The sequence below is a fragment of the Macaca mulatta genome, chromosome 4 (assembly GCF_049350105.2).
Source record: "Macaca mulatta isolate MMU2019108-1 chromosome 4, T2T-MMU8v2.0, whole genome shotgun sequence".
Classification (NCBI taxonomy): domain Eukaryota; kingdom Metazoa; phylum Chordata; class Mammalia; order Primates; family Cercopithecidae; genus Macaca; species Macaca mulatta.
This window is the reverse complement of record NC_133409.1, coordinates 16,470,091-16,489,572: the sequence shown is the minus strand read 5'-3', so window position 1 is coordinate 16,489,572 and position 19,482 is coordinate 16,470,091. Positions and strand designations below refer to the sequence as shown.

Here is a 19,482-nt window from a genome sequence, read left to right as displayed (position 1 = left end):
TTGATGAGTAAGGCACTGAGCCATCTCTAGCTGCAGGAGGGCTGGAGAGAGAGGTGTGTCTTTGTTGATAGAGTGACTACAGATTTGGATGGCACTTCAGGTCGTTCAGGGTAGGAAAGTGCAATAAGCTGGGGACCCTTCTCAACCCCACACACCCATGTCCTCCTGTAACCCTGATGGTAGTTACATTAATTGTATCAGAGTCTCTCTTTTTTCATGGATGTGTTTCTTCAGATATTCAAACTCTTTCACATCATTCCTTTCTTCTTAAGCAGTTATTCTGTTTTGTTGTGGGTTCTTTAATTCATTTAATAAATATTTGTTAAGCACATGCCATGTGTTTTTTGTTGAGTTCTGGGGACATAGTGTTCATCACCTCCCTGAGAGTTTGCCATCAAATGGGAAAGTCAGATAAGGAAACAGGCAATTATAATACGAAATAAAAACTGAGGAATTAAGGAAGCCAACATTGACTTTTTTAAAACATTGAACCAGCATGGTTAATGGAAAGAGTATTGGTTTTAGGTTTTGTTGATCCGGATTCTATTGCTTAATAGTTATGTGACTTTGGGAACATTAACCTCCATCAATACTGCAAGATTACCCTAAGTTTTAGAAATACATAGGTAAAGCACTTACCCTAGTACCTGCTGAGTAAATAATTTCTTCCTTTTTCCTAAGTTGTACATCCCTAAATTGTTGTAATTCTGAAGCCTATAAATAGAAAGTCAGTTCCTCTGGCCCCTACTTCACAGGTGATGTGAAAACTGGATATAAAATTATTTTTAAGACACTTTGTGAACACTCTGCCCATAAACTATTAGTACAGTCCAGTTTTGTAATTGTTTCTTGTAAAATTTATCCAAAATTCCATTATTAAGATATATTGACTATAAACAAATACCTTAGGAATTTACAGTATTGCTTGTAAAATATGGCATTGCACCAGTAATTCTGTAATCACTGGTCTTGAATTTGTCAACTTAAGAGGAAATACTTCACTGTCTTCCCACCTCCCTCAACCTGTAGTTTAGCATACCAGTTACTCTTAGTCAAATTGTGGTTTTTGTCCGGAAGGGTAATGGTTATAACATTTATTCTTGAGATATTTAAAAAGCAGTCAAGTAAGTCATCAGTAAATTGATTAAATCTATTTTCTTAAGACTCATCAATATAGTTTGAATGTTCTCTATTTGAAGAATTGAAAAACTATAGAATTTAGGGATTAATACCATGTTGTATTTAGAAGTGAAATAGCCAAACTAGAAACTGAAATTGGTATAACAGCAACACAGGTTTGTAATTTTTCAAAAGCATGACAGTTGGTAGTTCACATCAGAATATTACCCTTGGGAGAATCAAATCTTGTTTCATTATGTGACTGATCTTTCCAATTTTGCTATGCTTTATGTAATAACTGTTCCAGATTTATTTTTCTGTCATAAGTGTACCTTAAAAATAAGAGAAGCTAATGTTATTCTTTATAAGAAATGTAAACATTAAGATATCAACACAATGTAGAACTATTTTCTCTATGTTTTATATAAATCATTCTAAATCATAAATGGGAAATAGTGATCAAACAAATATTTACGTTCCTACCAAAAGAAAAGGCCCAGTGAAGCAGAGTGAGGAGGGATAAGGGGTGGGGAAGAAGCCTGAGGCTTGTGTTGGTAGGAGCACCACAGTGAGACTGGGTGACAGCATGAGAAAAATGGATGTGTTCTTCCATCACTGCTGTTCCCTCTGTTTGAATTAGACAAATGGCACATACCCAAGGGGAACTAGGGACAATGCTCTGAGGACAGTAACCACTTCCATACAGCCCTGCCAGATTCATGAGAGCAATGGTGCATCTGCTTTTTGTTGCCATTGTTGTTACTTAACCTTGTCATGGACACATTATTGTTTCTGTGGCATTTCTTTTGTGGGTTCTCACTCATATTACTTTCTTTATCATGGCTATGCTGGATTGTCTGTTGGCAAGTCAGCACCATTTACCCTTTCGGCACCTTGACTGATACACTGGTTTCTGAGAAGTGTGCATGTTGGCTTTTTTCCCCTCTCATTTTGTCTCCCCTTGTTCCATACCACCAAATACAAAATTTAGATACCCCGAAATCCATTACAGATAATTGATCTGTAGAGATTTTGTTTTGATTTGGTTTTGTCTTTTTTTTTTTTTCCTTTTAATGGCAAAATTTCATTTTTACCCTCCTTCCCACTGCAATAGCAAAATTCCACACACTGGAACTGCTTTTACACCCCCTTTCTCCCAGAGCTGCCTCTCTTTTAAGGAAGGCTCTTGTTTGAAAACATTAATGCCAAGAAAGGCATTCATTGATTTATTTAGTAAACTTTTTGTGAATTTTTGTAACCTTCATAACACTGTGCTAAGTGGTATTTATAGATGATTCAGTGAAGTACACAAAACTAGTTGGATTATGAGGGTAAAATAGTCAAAATATATTCATCAAAACTACTGTTTAAATCATACTATTATACAAAGCTTGTATTTACAGAATGTTTCCAAATGTTCTGTTGTAAAATGTAGTTAATACCGGTTACTTTCAACTATGGGTTAATTTTTTTCAACTCTTCCCTTAGATAAGCTGTGTTGCCATTATAACATTTAAATGAGTTTCATGCTGAGTTTTGTATTGTTAAACTGTGTCTGGAAGCTAAACTTTATAATGTGTTACATTTTAGGTCAGAAGACATGTCTTCATCTACATGGCATCTTTCCTTACCTCTATGTGCCATACGATGGTTATGGACAGCAGCCAGAAAGCTATCTTTCTCAGATGGCATTCAGTATCGACAGAGCACTTAATGTGGCTTTAGGCAATCCATCTTCCACTGCTCAGCATGTGTTCAAAGTGTCATTAGTATCAGGAATGTAAGTATATGATAATATATTTTATAATTTCTGTTTATGTTGCTATTCTATTTAGAGGAAAACACATTCAGTTGATATACTCTATTTCTTTTACTTCTAGTCTAATGCAACTGCAGTGAATTTCTTGCTGTAACTTTTTAACATGAATTTTTATGTCAGTGGAAGGTAGAGAGTCAACAGTGATTTTTGTTGTTTCCTTTTCCATTTCTCTGCTTCCTAGAACTATAGAAATTCATGTAATTTATTCAGCAGATATTTATTAAGTACTTTTTATATGCTAAGCACTGTTCTAAGTACTTGGGATATATTGCTGAACAAAACAAAGATCCCTGCCAGTGTGGAAGTTACATTCTGCTATGAGAAACAGATAATAACCAATAAATACAACATTACATTAATTTATTTGCTATATGATAATTAGAACGGTGTAAGGAAAGAATCTATACAAGCAGGATAAGAAGGATCAGTAGTATGGGGTAGGGAAGTAGACTAGTGACAATTTTAGAGTAATCAGGGAATGTGTCATTGATAAAATAACAACATCTGAGCAAAGACCTGGCAAAGTGAGGGAGTAGGAACAGCATGGAAGCCAGGTGACTGAAATGGAAGAGTAAAGAAGAGTTGGTCTAAATGAGGTAAGAGAGATATGAGAGGTTAGAGATTGTGAGGACCAGTGATTCTCAAAGTGTGGTTTCCATACTTTGGTTTCCTAGTATCACCTACTATCATTAGTTTTACCTAGCTTGACAGCCATGAGAATATACCTGTCAGATCTCCAGATACATAGAGAATGAGTGAATGGCCCCAGCTACTATACGCTCAATTCCAGTCTCACTCCACATGACCTGCTTTCCATAGGCTACTCTTACCCTGTGACTGAGTATGGCAAAGATACTAAAGCAGGTCTGTAAGACATCCCTCTGTCCACTTGAGATGAGACTGGTATCTAGGTCTGGTGGCTATGCCAGCTTCTGGCTCCCTTCTCATTTTCTCTTACATTTGGCATTTACTTCTTGGAGGACTCGGACTAACACACCTGGGAACTTGGTAATACTACATTCTTGGGGCCCTGCAATTTGTGTTTTAATAAGCCTTTCTGATGATTCTTATGCCTGCTTAAATGTTTGGTTATCACTCAGTAGGCTAACATAAGGCTTTGACTTTTACTCTAAGTTATTACGTGATTTCAAGCAGCCAAGATCTGGCTTAAACTGGAAAGGATTACTTTAGCAACTGTATTAATAATAGATTGTAGGGGGACAAGAATAAGAGCAGGGAGAGAATTAGGACATTAATCTGGGTAAGAAAATATGGTGGCTTGATATTAAGGTAGAAAAGACCTAGGAATTAAAATTAAAACAAAAAAGAAAATAGTGTGGCTTGAACTAGGGTGGTAGCAGGAAAGTAATGTGGAGTCATCAGCTTCTGGATCTATTCTGAAGGTTGAGTTAATATACTAGATTTGCTGTTTGATTGGGTAAGGATTGTGAGAGAGAAATCAAGGTTGGCTGCAAAAATTTAAGTGTGTTCTGCTAGTAAGACGGAAGGTGGAGGTGGAGCCCACTGACAGGAAAGCTCTGGAGCTCATACAGGAACATTTGTGTTGTTTTATCTCTGTATGAAATCCAAGTGGAGACCTTAAATCTCTGCTTTCTTCCACCTTAATCTAGGCTTTCCTCTGGACCATGATAGTATCATTTTAATTGAATTTCGTTCTATTTTTATCTCATTCCAGAGCAACAGAAGTACTCTTCTTATACTGTAAATTTAAAATCATTTAAAAATTCTTGAGTGGCTTCATATTGTTAATAGAATACAATTTAAACTTCTAGCCATAACCTATGTGACCTCACCCCTGTCTATCTCTGAAACTTTGCTTTCTGTATTCCATTCAGAAACAGTGATCTTCTCTCAGTTACTCTGCTATCCAAGTTGTTTCTCACCTAAGTTCTTTGTATATACAAGTTTCTTTCCTTGAGTATTCTACCCTTCCCCAAGCATTCAGATCGTTGACCTCTTCAGAGAAGTTTTCTTTGACTATCCCACTTAAAATAAGGTATTTTAAGTAGGGCATTATTATTATTGTTGTTTTTATTATTCTGTATCTCAGCCCATTATTTGTTTTCTTTAGCACTTAATACAGTTTGCAGGTATTTTAATTTTCATTTATTTACTTAATTTTTATGTGTTTCTTCCACTAGCATGTAAACTGCATGCTCGTGCACTAGCATGTTATGAGATGGCTCAATAACTATTTGGTTGGATAAATGAATGAGGTGAAAGTTTACACTCATCCTATAACAGAAGCAATAATTATGTTAGGGATAATTATCTACTTTATCTTTTAGTTTTGTTTATTCTTGATAGTTTCTAATAACTTTCCTATATATATCCTCATTTCAAAGTTGAGTCTCCAAACAGCCCAGTGAAATGCATAGTCACTAATCTTCCTGTATTTTTGTATTTGTTAAAGACATTGCCACATTTTTAGAGAAGTTGAGTTACAAATCTGGATACATGGGGCAAAAGATGAGCTGCTCACTCTTAATTTTTCATTGCAGTTTTCTTTTTTCTTCTAATTTTTTGGTCATTTTCTTCCCTAGATCCCCTTTTTCCTTCTCATTCACTCTACCTTCTCTAATTCCTTTACTCCTTCAATTTTTCCTACTTCTTTAAGTTACATAAAGTTGCATCTAGCTACCAAATTAACATTTATATGAGGTTTAACTGTATTCATTTTAGACTATCACTATCCTGAGGCTGAGTTAAGAGACAGGATCATGACCTTGGGCAAATTTCTGGGATTTCTTCTTACTCAATGATTTTAGAGAATCTTCTGTAAAGAGATTCTCAATCCATCAAAATTAATTAGGTGAGATTTTTCACTGTCCACACTCATTTTCCTTCCTGTTGATATACTTTAAAAACTAACTCTAATTACGAGATACGATTTTTTTAAACATGAAAACATCTACTTTCAAACTCTTCCATTCTACTTTTTTTCCCCCCAAAGAATCTCCTTGATAAGGAATTCTTTTGGCAAAACCATTCATCTGGCTGAAGATAGCCCATATTTCCAGAGAGCTACCTTTGTATGTATGAAACATACCATAGCAGGAAAGGGCTGTAATTAAGGTTGAATTTGCTAGTGAGAGAGAATGATATCATTTATGTAATGTGTCTTTCTTTAACCCATTCTTCATGGCAACAAAATAGGGTGAACAGCAGCAAACTAGACCGGAAGTGGTATTATAAAAAGTTAAGAAAAGGGTGAAGGGTGAGAGGGAGGGATGGTCAGGTGAGACTTTTCTGAGAAGGTAAATTAAGCAGAGTTCTGAATGAAGATTAAACAAGCCATGCGGAAGTCCAGAGCAGAGCTTTCCACTTGAGGGATCGAGTTAGAGGGCCTGAAATGTTAAGAGTGGCTGGAGGAGAAGGAAGAATGGTATGACTTGAGATTGGAGTGAGAGGCAAGGATGAGATGAGGAACCCTTTAGACCTTGGTAAATAGTTGGATTTTTTTTTTAAACAGAAATTACTTTATAGCAATAATACAGGTGGCTTAAAACAACTTAAAAAATTGTTTATACCCAAAATAATGACTCTGCTACCAAATTAGTCCTTTATTTGATGTCCACTACACTATTAGACATCACAGAGAGGTGGTGTCCTAATGAGAGTAAATTCTATTATCTACTGCCTGTCATAAGGGAACAATGTTTTTAAATGAAGAGTGATTGGGTTTATCCACCTAAAGATTTAACCATGTATTAACAGACCACTTTTAAGCCAATACAAAGCCTTTTATTTCATTCACAAATTTATACCTGTTTATGTATTGTTTCTAATTAATCATCTTTGAAAATAGTTTTCTGTATATCAGAGGTTGTAGTGTAGTTTCAGATCCTCCTGAAATGATGTGAGAGTTCAGCTTATTTCATCTTGCACCAAGGATTTCTCTCCCTGTTATGTAGTCTTTTGTTTCCCCCTTTCCTCATTCCAGCTGATACCCTGAGAAAAAACTCAGCCATAACATGATTAGGTTGCTTAAGTAAGTTCATGGTCTTTTTCAGTCTCTTACGTTCCTGTCTACACAGTTTTTTCAGAGGCTTCTCTTGATATTGTTGTGTGTTGCAGTTTTACTCATGTCAGCTACTGAAATATATGCTGTGTGTACATATAATAGGTAAATTGTCTCTGCCTATTGAACTTATAAAATTAATAATAAACAGCTGAATAAGGAAAGTAATGTAAGTGTTGTTAAAGGACTTTGTTGATGAAGAACTTCAGTTTTTGTTTTTCTTTTTGTTTGTTTGTTTGTTTTTGAGATGGAGTCTTGCTCTGTTGCCCAGGCTGGAGTGCAGTGGCACAATCTCAGCTCACTGCAAGCTCTGCCTCCTGGGTTCACGCCATTCTCCTGTCTCAGCCTCCCGAGTAGCTGGTACTACAGGCGCCCACCACCACGCCCGGCTAATTTTTTATATTTTTAGGAGAGACGGGGTTTCACCGTGTTAGCCATGATGGTCTCGATCTCCTGACCTTGTGATCCGCCTGCCTCGGCCTCCCAAAGTGCTGGGATTACAGGCGTGAGCCTCTGCGCCCGGCCCGAACTTCAGTTTTTAACAAAAAAATGAGAGCCAGAAGAAGGTGACTGAAAGGTCTGTTTCTCTCATATGTAGAGTAAAGCAAACAAAAATATGTTTTCTTATATGTGGAGTAAAGAAAACAAAAAACCACTTAAAGTCTTAATGTTTGAGATTAAGGGTTGGATGGTTTGCTCTTCCTTTTTGTCCATAGTTTGTTCAGAGTGATAATTTTTAATTCCCATCATCAGTAATGCAAAGAAAGTGATATTTTTTACACTTTTTAAAAAAGCTTTAGTATTTCATATGTTAACCTGTGCTAGGTTTAACTGAAAGGTTTGGGTTTTTTATAATTGTTTTTTGTGGGGGTGGATAATATTAAATGTAAGACTGAATTTGGCCAGCTGAATCTAATTAGGGCAGTAAGTTGCATTATTTCATCTCTGAATTATGAAAATCATTTGTAATATCTTTTTCTTATATTTCAGGCCTTTTTATGGTTATCATGAGAAGGAAAGACACTTTATGAAGATCTATCTTTACAATCCTGCAGTGGTGAAAAGGTACAAAAATAAATGAAACCAAAACATGAATAACTATCATTTAAGTATTTTAATAATAAAAAAAATCTAGAAAGAAGGCCTCTATAGTTTGTAGTCTTATTAAAGACAGAGACCGTAAAATACACATGTATGTGTATAGGGAGAGGCCAGTGGCTTGGACTCTATGAAGGATGTTTTAGAGGTGGAGGCTCCCAACTGCTTCTTTCCTGTTACAGATTAGAGAGTTCATAGAAGTAAGTAAGGAGAGATTATGCTGCCATGTATGATGTTAGCCCTCTTCTGGCCAGACCTTAGTTCAGCATTAAGAGAAAGTTGCTCTTTAGCATCAAAGCAAGGAGAAATGTGTAGGAATGAGTCCAGAGCGAGAGGGCTTCTGAGATCTCAGAAACCTATTGACTCTTTTTACTAGATGTTGGTGAAATTTTATATTCCAGGTTTTTTGTTAGTTTTGGTTTTGGTTGTTTTTTCTTCTCTCAGTTAGTCTCCCTGCCTCTAGTTTATCCTCTCAATCATCTTGGAGCCCAGGTTATTGAGGGCAGGGAAGGGCACATATATGGAAGATTTTAATCATCCTTTCAGATTCAAAACAAGGATTTTCACTATGTATAGTAGCAAGCTAGGGTAAAAGTGGCCTTGGAGGTGTACTAAGTACTGTTTTTTCAGGAGGTCTTTGATGTTTTCAAGAATCTCTTCCATCTATCGGCTATTCCCATCTTTCTTTCCAATTCTATTTTAATGTTAATAAAACTTTGCTAATTATACGCACACGTTCATACTCATAGAAACACCTTTCTCTTATAGCCATTCTCCTTGAAAGATTTATCCAACTTCTTACCTCTCATTCATTGTTTGTTTGTTTGTTTGAAACAGAATCTTGCCCTGTTGCTCAGGCTGGAGGGCAATGGCACAATCTCAGCTCACTGTAATCTCAGCCTCCCGGGTTCGTGCAATTCTCCTGCCTCAGCCTCCTGAGTAGTCAGGATTACAGGCACCACCACCACGTCCAACTAATTTTTTTGTATTTTTAGTAATGACAGGGTTTCTCCATGTTGGCCAGGCTGGTCTAGAACTCCTGACCTCAAGTGATCCGCCTGCCTCAGCCTCCCAAAGTGCTGGGATTACAGGAACGAGCCACTGTTCTCAGTTTTCCCATTCACTCTTTAATTTATTCCAATATGGCTTCTACCCCAACCATTTACTGAAAATTGCTTTCACTAATGACCTCTGTGTTGCTAAATCCAATTTTAGGTCCTTACTTTTTGACCTCATGGTGATGCTTATGATGCCTTAAAACAATCCTAAATGTCAGCTTCTGTGATATATACCACCTCTAGTTTTTCTCATACCAGTCTGATCATTCGTATTTCTGCCATTTTGTTGGTTTCCCTTTTAACATCTATGGTTGTTTCTTAGAATTCTGCCTTAGACTTTCATCTTTTCTCTGCATATTTTCTCTTCCCTCTACAGATTTATCTACTCCCATGGGTTTGTTTGGTTTTGGTTTTTGTTTATCTTTATGCTTTTGACTTCCAAATGAATATGAGTAGCCTAATTTCTCTCTAGAGCTTCTAAACAATATATCAAACCACCTACTGGGTAGATGGAATAGCCCAGTGGTTATGAGTGAGGGCTCACAAGGCAGAGAAAATTTGATTTGAATTTTAGCCCCTTTGTTTTTTTAAGAGACAGGATCTTGCTGTGTTGCCCAGGATGGAGTGTAGTGGCGCCATCATACCTCACTGTAACCTGGAACTCCTAGGCTCAAGGGAGGTCCTCCCACCTCAGAGCTCTTCTGCCTTTTATTTGTGTGATTTTTAAATCTGAGATAATTTCTTTATTTGTAAAATGGAGATGATTGTACCACAGACTTGTAATAAACGTTACTTGTAATAAAGTACTTTAGCACAGTATCCAATATATAGTGATCACAAATATGTTAGTTACCTTTGCTATGTTGATAAAATGATTATTATTTTCTTTGTGATTCTTTTCCAATATTATTGTTGGATCCCCACTATACCTAAATGCCCTTGTGTCTAACTTGAGTTTCTCCTTATTCCCCTTCCAAAAAATCCCAAACAAACCAATTTTTCTTACAGTTCTTCCCCTTTCAAATAATTGCAACACCACTAACCAGCTGCTTAAGCAGGAAATCTAGGCATCACCTTCAGCCCCTTTTCTGTCTCACCCTTCACATCTAGTTAGTCATCAAGGCCTGATCATTTCACCTCTTATGTGTTTCCTGAATCAATACATTTCTATGATCCTTGTTATAGCCACCATCCTTAGTTTTTCCACAACAGCCTATTTACTCCTTACCTGTAGTCTTCTGTGTTCTATAGCTCGTCTGGTGATGTCACTTTTCTGCTATTCACCTCTCAGACAAATTTCACTGCCTCTTCAAATGTCTTAACAGGCTCTGCATGCTCACTCTTCTCATTACTTCTCTATCGCTGCCTCTGACACTAGGTCACAGTCTTACTCAGTGGTTTCAGTTCCTAAATAAGCCATGTTTTCTCGTGACCCTTTACATGTGCAGTTTTATTTACATGAATACTCTTCCCTCTCTTCAGAGAAAAAAATGCCTCTTTTTTAGTTTCTTGCTTAGAGACTTTCTCTAAGGTTTTGCAGAAACATCCTCTGCACCTCTATCTGATTAGTATCTTTTCTAGATGTTTAATATATTTCCCCACGTAGTACTTAACTATGCTTTGTATAATTGTCTGTTGTTTGTATTCATCATTGTGAAGGAAAAAAAAACTCAGGAAAGAAAAATATCAAAATGGCAATACCTCTGAGTGGTGGGATTATAAGTAATGATTTCTTTCCCTTTTTTGAATATTTAATCTTTTCAAAATTATTTGTTATTTTTAAAAGAAAAATTTTATTTTAAAAACCTTTTGGTATTTTAATTTTTAAACATAATATCAAATTGGCTTAAGACAAAATATTCTTCATCCATGCAGTTTTTTGTTATTCAGAACATGTTGCTTACTTTAAAACTTGATTGAAACTTTTAATTTCTGACAAAATACAAATTTCCAGTAAAACTGAAAAGAAAATTTTGTGTGCTAATAAGTACTTTGTTCTCTATATTTCTATATTTAACATTTTAGGGAACATAATTTTATGATGAAACTTTTTTTTTCTAATTTAGGATATGTGAACTTTTGCAAAGTGGAGCCATAATGAATAAATTTTACCAGCCTCATGAAGCGCATATTCCCTACCTCCTACAGCTCTTCATTGACTACAATCTTTATGGCATGAATTTAATAAATCTGGCTGCTGTCAAGTTCCGAAAAGCAAGAAGGAAAAGTAAGGTTAATTTTCAATCAAAGTTTGAAACAAGTGTTGTATAGTCAGTGATTTATAAAATACATATTTAGAAAATAAATGTTGAGTGACTAAAGAATGAAAAGAAATATTTGCACAGTGGAATTAGATTGTCAGAAAAAGCATCTCAGAAAAACATTTTTTTAGTAACAGCTTTATTGAGTTATAATTTATATCCATTTAAAGAGGACAGTTTGATGGTTTTTAGTATACAGGCTACCTAAAAGGTATTGTGGGTTTAGTTCCAGACCACTGCAAAAGTGAACCCTTTACGTTGCTTAGCAATTGATATGTATTGTGATTCTTTTTTTTTTTTAACCTCAGACCTTAATGTTACTTTTTATATTTTAGGAATAGTGTATGATACACAATTCTAGAAATCCCTGGAGTTGTTAGAGCCTTGTTACTTTAGTCCAGCACTTCCCTGATGAGGTGAATAGCTGTAAGTTAGTGGAGGTGTTGGTCTCTCAGCATTCCAGACGGATTCTTAAGTCCCTTGAGCCATCACCTCCACCAATGAACATCCTTGTCCATTTTATCTCAGTGGGTCATGCAAGCGTTATTGTATTTCTTTGTGTGACATGACCTGAAAAATATTGCAAGCAGAGCTTTCTCTGGGTGAATTTGGTACTGCTTTAAAGTTGTTTATTTATAGAGCCTTTGATATTATGAACAAAACAGAATAACATGGTTATTTGAATAAGTTGATTTCCTCTCAAAACAAATTTATTTCTCCTTTTGCATTTGTAACTTTCTGAGGTGAAAATTAGGAGATTCCCAGATTTTTTACTGTGGGAATGAAAAGTTACAGACGAGAGAAGGCTAGAGCATCTTGAATGGTGAATCCTTTCTGGAAAGTTTTCAATATATTTTGCCCAGATCCATCAGTGGAATCACTTTCAGTGACAGCTATAGCCTTATGAAATGCACTTCTTAAATCATAAGACTTGAAAGTCAAAATTACTCTTTGACCCATGGGATGCAGAATGGATGTTGTGTTAGCAGGCAGGGAACCAACATTAGTCTTCTTGTACATCTCCATCAGACCTATTGGGTGACCAGGTGCATTGTCAGTGAGCAGAAATAGTTCGAAAAGAATCTTTTTTTTTTTGAGCAGTAGGTCTCAACAATGGGCTTAAAATATTCAGTAAACCATGCTACAATTGGTATACTGTCATCCATGCTTTTTTGATCCACTTACAGAACACAGGCAGAGTAGATTTAGCATAATTTTTAAGGGCCCTAGGATTTTCAGAATGGCAAATGAGCATTGGCTTCAACTTCAAGTTACCAGCAGCATTAACTAACCCTGCCAAGAGAGTCCTTTGAAGCTTTGAAATCAGGCATTGACAGCTCTCTAGCAATGAAAGTTCTAAACAGCATCTTCTTCACAGATAAGGTTGTTTTCATCTACATTGAAAATCTGTTATTTAGTGTATCCACCTTCATCAGTTATCTTAGCTAGGTATTCCGGAGAACTTGCTGCAGCTTCTGCATCAGCCCTTGCTGTTTCACCTATCTACAGTAAGGCTGTTTCATACGTTTGTGTGTTCCATTGGAGTAGCACTATTCATTTCCTTTAAGAACTTTTCCTTTGCATTCACTACTTGGCTAACTGGCACAAGAGACCTAGCTTTTGGCTTATTTTGGCTTCTGACATGCCTTCCTTGGTAAGCTTAATCATATCTAGTTTTTTATTTAAAGTGAGAGACATGTGACTCTTCCTTTCATTTGAACATTTAGAGGCCATCGTAGGGTTACTGATTGGTTACTAATTTTATATTTGAAATCCATAATTGACCCATATAGTCGTCTTAACTTTGACAAAGACATAATGGTAATTCAATGGAGAAAACATAGCCTTTTCAACAAATAGTGCTGGTATAATTTGGATGTCCATATGCCAGAAAATAAAAATAAAAACATATTTTTATATGGTTTTCACACCTTATACATCACATATACTTCACACCTTAAATAATAATTAAAATGCTTCAGAAACTTAAATGTAAATCATGAACCTATCAGAGTTCTAGCAGAAAATAAAGGGAAAATGTGTCCAGTCTTGAGTTTGGCCATGAAGTTTCAGATATAACACCAAAAGCATGATCCATGAAAAGATAAATTACTGTTAGATTTCATCAAAATTAAAAACTTTTACTTTGTGAAAAACAGTGTTAAAAAAATGAAAAGACAAGTCATGGACTGGGAGAAAATGTTTGCAAATTACATATCTGATAGAGGACTTGTGTATAAAATATATAAGAATTATTAAAAATCAACAATAAGAAAGCAAACAGTCCAATTAAAAATGGTGAAAAGACCTAAACAGACACTTCACCAAAGAAGATACAAGGATGGCAAACACGTGAAAAGATGATATTCACCATTATATGTCGTTAGGGAAACGGAGATTAAAACTACAAAGAACTACCACTATATACCTATTAGAATGACTACAATTCACAAGACTAACAATAACAAATGTTGACCAAGAGGTGAAACAGCAGCACTGACATTCTTTGCTGGTGGGAATGCAAAATAGTACAGTCGCTTTGGAAGACAGTTTCTCAGAACACTAAACATAGACTTAGAGTACGACCCAGTGATGGCACTCCTAGGTATGTTTACCTAAGTGATTTAGGTCCACCCAAACCTGTATACAAATGTTTATAGCAACTTTATTCATAATTGCCAAAAATATAAAGCAACTGAGATGTCCACTCAACAGGGAAATGGATAAACTTTGATAACATTTAGTGATAAAAAGGAACAAACAATTGATTCACATAACATGGATGAATCTTTAAAGCATTTTACTAAGTGAAAGAAGCCAGACCAAAAAGGATCCAAACTGTGTGACTTCATTCACATGACATTCTGGAAAAGACAAAACTATAGAAGTAGAAAATGGACTGTTGGTTGTTAGGGTTTAGGAGAGAGGGAAGTATTGACTGCAAAGGGATGTACAGGGGAACTTTTTAAGAGTGAAGGAATTACTCTGTACAGTTCTGGGTTGGTGGATACATGACTATTCATTCTTCAAACTCTATAACCAAGTGATATACCTTAACCAAGTGATGAAGTTTAATGTCACCAGTTATTATGTCATGTGGGTGTCATGTGCCCCCTCATTTGATGTGGTAACAAAAGTACTTCACCTCTGTGATATTCTTGCCAAAAACTCATAACCCCGGTCTACTCATGAGAAAAACATCAGACATACCCAAATTGGGAGTTGTCCTACAGGTTATCTCATCAGTACTCATGACTGCGAAGGTCATGAAAAGCAAGGAAAGACAGATAAATAGACCAGAGGAGCCTGGGAAGACATGGCAACTGAATGCAGTGTGGTGTCCTAGATTGGATCCTGGAACAGAAAGAGGACATTAGTGGAAAAATTGGTGAAATTCAAATAAAATGTTTTGTTTAGTTAATAGTAGTCTTCAAGTGTCAGTTTCTTTGTTTTGATAAATATACCATGATAATACGTTAACAATGAGGTAAACCAGGTGTCCGGTATATGGAAACTGTCTGTAGTACCCTTGGAACTTTTCTGTAAATCTAAAATTATTCAAAAATAAAAAGGTTACTGGGGAAACGAATAAGTTAGTTATCATTGTCAAGTATAACTGAGAATCTAAGGCAGATTGAGGAATGGAAGAGTTTCTAGAGTATATAATTAGGTATTAGAGAAAGAGGAGATAATTTTCATAATTAGTTTTTTCCAGTAGGTGAAAAAGCACAAGAATAGTTTGAATTAGCAAATATACAGAAACCATTTATTTTATTTATAAAAGTTAAATTATTGGAATGGTACTCAGAAGGGTTTTTTTTCAGAATACAGGAAGTGTTTACAGATTTGAAGGCATCATTATGTGAAATTTATTAGGTTGGTGCAAAGGTAATTGCAGCTTTTGCTATTACTTTCAATGGCAAAAATCACAATTACTTGTGTACCATCCTAATAGAAGGGAAATTAAAAACAGGGAAATTGCAGCATGATAAAAGATTTACGTCTTCTTTCATCATATAGTTAGCCCTCAGGTTTTTGCTTTTGTTTAGTGTAAGATAAAAGATTATGCTGAAATCATGGACAAAATCAATGAATAATTTGTTTTATTTTGTCATGTTTTCTCAGGCATATTACAGTTTAACTTGACAGTAAACTTCTTGTAAGTAAATACATGTGTTACATATATGCAGAATTTCATTTTACCTGATAAATGTAATACATGTTAATGGAGTTTTACTTTTGAAAGTAAAATATATTCAAAAGCGAAAATGATTTAGAAATTTGTATATTATATGTACATATACAATTTTGCCTGAGCACTCAGTTGTGTAATCAGTGGTCAAATGAAATGGAAATGATGCTAATTACTGTAGTTGTTAAAGTGAAGTGTATAAAGTATGTAAATGGAACAAATTTTTTTTCTTTTTTCTTTTTTTGCCCAACATGGGTAAAAGAGGAATAAATGGAGCAAATGTTTTGAGCACCACAGAGGCATTTTATATTTTTTTAACATCCACAGTTGAAAAACATATGTATAGGTAATATAGAATTACATATATTTAAATTTGGGAGTTTCCATGTTCTTTAGGGAAATATGCTAAAACAGTACGGTGTAGTAACTGAATCAGTAAACTTGTGTAGATTATTTATTTGTGTCAATTTATTAGAAAATAATATTTGTTGTAATTTACAACTTGCAAAGTAATTTATTATAAATGCCCTATCCATACTGCAGCAAAGCCTTTTGAAATTTCTGAATGTGTATAAGACCAGTTGCGTGTTTTGGCATACGTTTTGTCAAAATAGCAAAGATGTTAATGCCTTGTATCATTCTAACTATACTATCTTGTGATGCACCTAGCCAAATAAGAAAATCAAAGTACTAAATTTAGCTAGAGAGGATTGTAAATTTAGTATCTTAATGTTGGGATTCTTTTTGATGCCACTCATTCAATTTTCTTTCCCTCCCTCCCTCCCTCCCTCCCTCCCTCCCTCCCTCCCTTCCTTCCTTCCTTCCTTCCTTCCTTCCTTTTCTTTTTTCTTTTCTTTCTTCTTTCTTCTTTCTTTCTTTCTTTCTCTCTCTCTTTCTTTCTCTTTCTTTCTTTCTTTTTCTTTCTTTCTCTCTCTCTTTTCTTTCTTTCCTTCTTTCCATCTTTCTGTCTTTCTCTCTTGTCTTTTTCTTTTTCTCTTTCTCTTTTTCTTTTTCTTTTTCTTTTTGTTTTCTCACTCTGTCAGCCAGGCTGGAGTGCAGTGGCACAATGTCGCCTCACTGCAACCTCCGCCTCCTGGGCTCAAGCAATTCTCTTGCCTCAGCCTCCTGAGTAGCTGGGATTATAGGCATGTACCACCATGCCCAGCTAATTTTTGTATTTTATAGTAGAGACAGGGTTTCACTGTGTTGGCCAGGCTGGTCTCAAACTGCTTACCTCAGGTAATCTGCCCACCTTGGCCTCCCAGAGTGCTGGGATTATAGGCGTGGGCCACTGTGCCCAGTCAGCTTTCTCTCCAAAAACTTAAATTCCCATAAGAAATCACAACAAAGATACTAAAATTTAGAAACTACTTCCAAAGAATGACCTCAGGACAGTTTCTGAAACTGGGACATCTAAGCAGAAATGTGTAGTCTCTTCAGTTGCAGCTCAAATTCTATTTGCATTTGACCCAGGTTTCCAATCATTGTTACTGCCATTACTTCTGGAATGCATTGTGTATTTTCTTTTTGTTCGGGGATTAGTATTAAAAGTATCTTTTGAATTTTATGTGGAATTTCCATTTGAATTTTAGTTGAGGCTCATGTAGATTACCCTAGGAGTATAGATTAAAATATTTAAGAATTTGTAATTCTTCTTTATTTTGCAAATAAGATATTAAGTATATCTACCACAATAGCATTTTATGTATCATACTTTTATTCTACTATGAAAGTATTGTGGCCATTTTTTCCTTGGATTTATACATCGCAGTTTTTTTTCTCCTCTTAGTTTTGAACCATTAGTCTCAATGGTTTCTTCCTGGGTGTGTATTTCTTCCTGTGTATGAGTTTTTAGGACACAATTTTAGTAACTAGTCACATAATTTATATATTATTTTACTTAAAGGGATCATTCCTATAGTTTGCTACTAGAGAAGTTTCTCTGAACATGTAGAGTGCTGAAAAGATGTAACAGTTCTCAATATGTATACACCTAACACCACGGTACCCAATATATAAAGCAAATATTAGATCCAAAGCAAATATTATTAGGTTTGATTATTAGCATCTGTCCAATGCTGAGAGTGGGGTGTTGAAGTCCCCAACTAGCCAATACAATACACTGATAGTTAGGGACTTCAACACCCCACTGTCAGCATTAGGCAGATAATCTAGATAGAAAATCAAAAATTAATTTTGGATTTAAACTTCACTTTAGAGCCAGGCATCATAATCCTGACACTTCGAGAAGCTGAGGCAGGAGAATTGCTTGAGCCCAGGAGTTAGAGACTAGCTCAGGTAACATAGTGAGACCTCATCTTTACAAAAAATTTAAAAATTAGCCAGGTGAGGTGGCATACACCTGTGGCCTCAGCTACTCAGGAGGCTGAGGTAGGAGGATTGCTTATGCCTGGGAAGTTGAGGCTGCAGTGAACTATGGTCACACCACTGCACTGCAGCCTGGTGACAGAACAAGACACTGTCTCAATAAATAAATAAACTGTACTTTAGACCAAATGGACCTAACAGACATTTACAGAACATTTTATCCAGCAGTTGCAGAATACACATTCTTCTCATCAGCATGTGGAACATTGTCCAGGAAAAAATCATAAGTTAGGCCACAAAACAAGCCTCAACAAATTTTAGAAAATTGAAATCATATTTATTGTCTTCTGACCACTATGGAATAAAACTAGAAATCAATAAAAAGAGAAACTTTGGAAACTGTACAAATACATGGAAATTAAACAAAGTGCTCCTGAACCTTTATTGGATCAATGAAGAAATTAAGAAGGAAATTTAAAAATTTCTTGAAACCAATGAAAATGGAAACAGCATACCAAAACCTATGAGATACAGCAAAAACAGTACTAAGAGGTAAGTTTATAGCAATAGGTGCCTGTATTAAAAAAACAGATTTCAAATAAACACTGTAATGATGTATTTTAAGAAACTAGAAAAGCAAGAACAAAGCCAAAATTAGAAGAATAAAAAAATAATAAAGATCCGAGTAGAACTAAACAAAATAGAGACTAAAAAAAAAAAATACAGAGTATCAGAGAAATGAAAAAACTGGTGCTTTGAAAAGATAAATCAATAAATCGATAGCTAGACTAACCAAGAAAAAACAAGACCCACATAAAATCAGACATGAAAGAGGAGACATTACAATTTATGAAACAGAAATACAGAAGATCATCAGAGACTGTCATGAACAACTATATGTGAACAAGTTGGGAAACCTTGAGGGAATGGATACATTTTTGGACACATTACAGCATACCAAGAGTGAACCAGGAAGAAATAGGAAACCTGGCCAGGCACAGTGGCTCACACCTGAAATCCTAGCATTTTGGAAGGTCAAGGTGGGAGGAAGGCTTGAGCTTAGGAGGTCAAGACCAGCCAGCCTGGGCAACAGTGAGACTTTGTCTCTATTTTAAATTTTTAAAAAAGGAAACCTGAGCAGACCAATCACAAGTAACAAGATTGAATCTGTAATTTAAAGGTCTGCCAATAAAGAAAAGCCCAGGTCTGGATGGCTTTACTGCTGAATCCTGCCATACGTAGAAAGAAATACTAACACCAATTCTTCTCAAACTAGTTCAAAAATTTGAAGAAGGGGAAATTCTTCCTCACTCATTCTATGATGTCAGCTTTATCCTGATACCAAAATCAGACAGGACACAACAAAAAAAGAAAACTACAGGTCAGCATCACTGATGAACATAGACACAAAAATCCACAACAAAATAATAACAAATAGAAACCAACAAAACATGAAAAAAAAAAAAAATACACCACGATCAAGTGAAATTTATCCTAGGGCCAGGCACAGTGGCTCACACCTATAATACCAGCAGCACTTTGGAAGGCTGAGGTGGGTAGATCGC

At 35.6% G+C, this 19,482-nt stretch overlaps 1 protein-coding gene across 5 annotated transcripts in view; it reads left to right on the top strand.

The window, feature by feature from the left end:
• REV3L (REV3 like, DNA directed polymerase zeta catalytic subunit) overlaps positions 1 to 19,482 on the top strand; it is a 189,390-nt gene that overhangs the window by 70,661 nt on the left and 99,247 nt on the right. For 3 of the 5 annotated variants that reach the window (XR_013416164.1, XM_015137570.3, XM_028847040.2), the window contains 3 exons: positions 2,710 to 2,899; positions 7,971 to 8,045; positions 11,203 to 11,363. Coding sequence is in view for 4 of the 5 variants with exons in the window: in XM_015137570.3 (XP_014993056.3) it covers positions 2,710 to 2,899; positions 7,971 to 8,045; positions 11,203 to 11,363 (426 nt within the window). In the remaining variant the exon portion in view is untranslated. Of the gene's footprint in view, positions 1 to 2,709; positions 2,900 to 7,389; positions 7,558 to 7,970; positions 8,046 to 11,202; positions 11,364 to 19,482 lie in introns of all 5 variants that reach the window. The other 2 variants (XM_077999288.1, XM_077999287.1) reach the window with 1 other exon arrangement.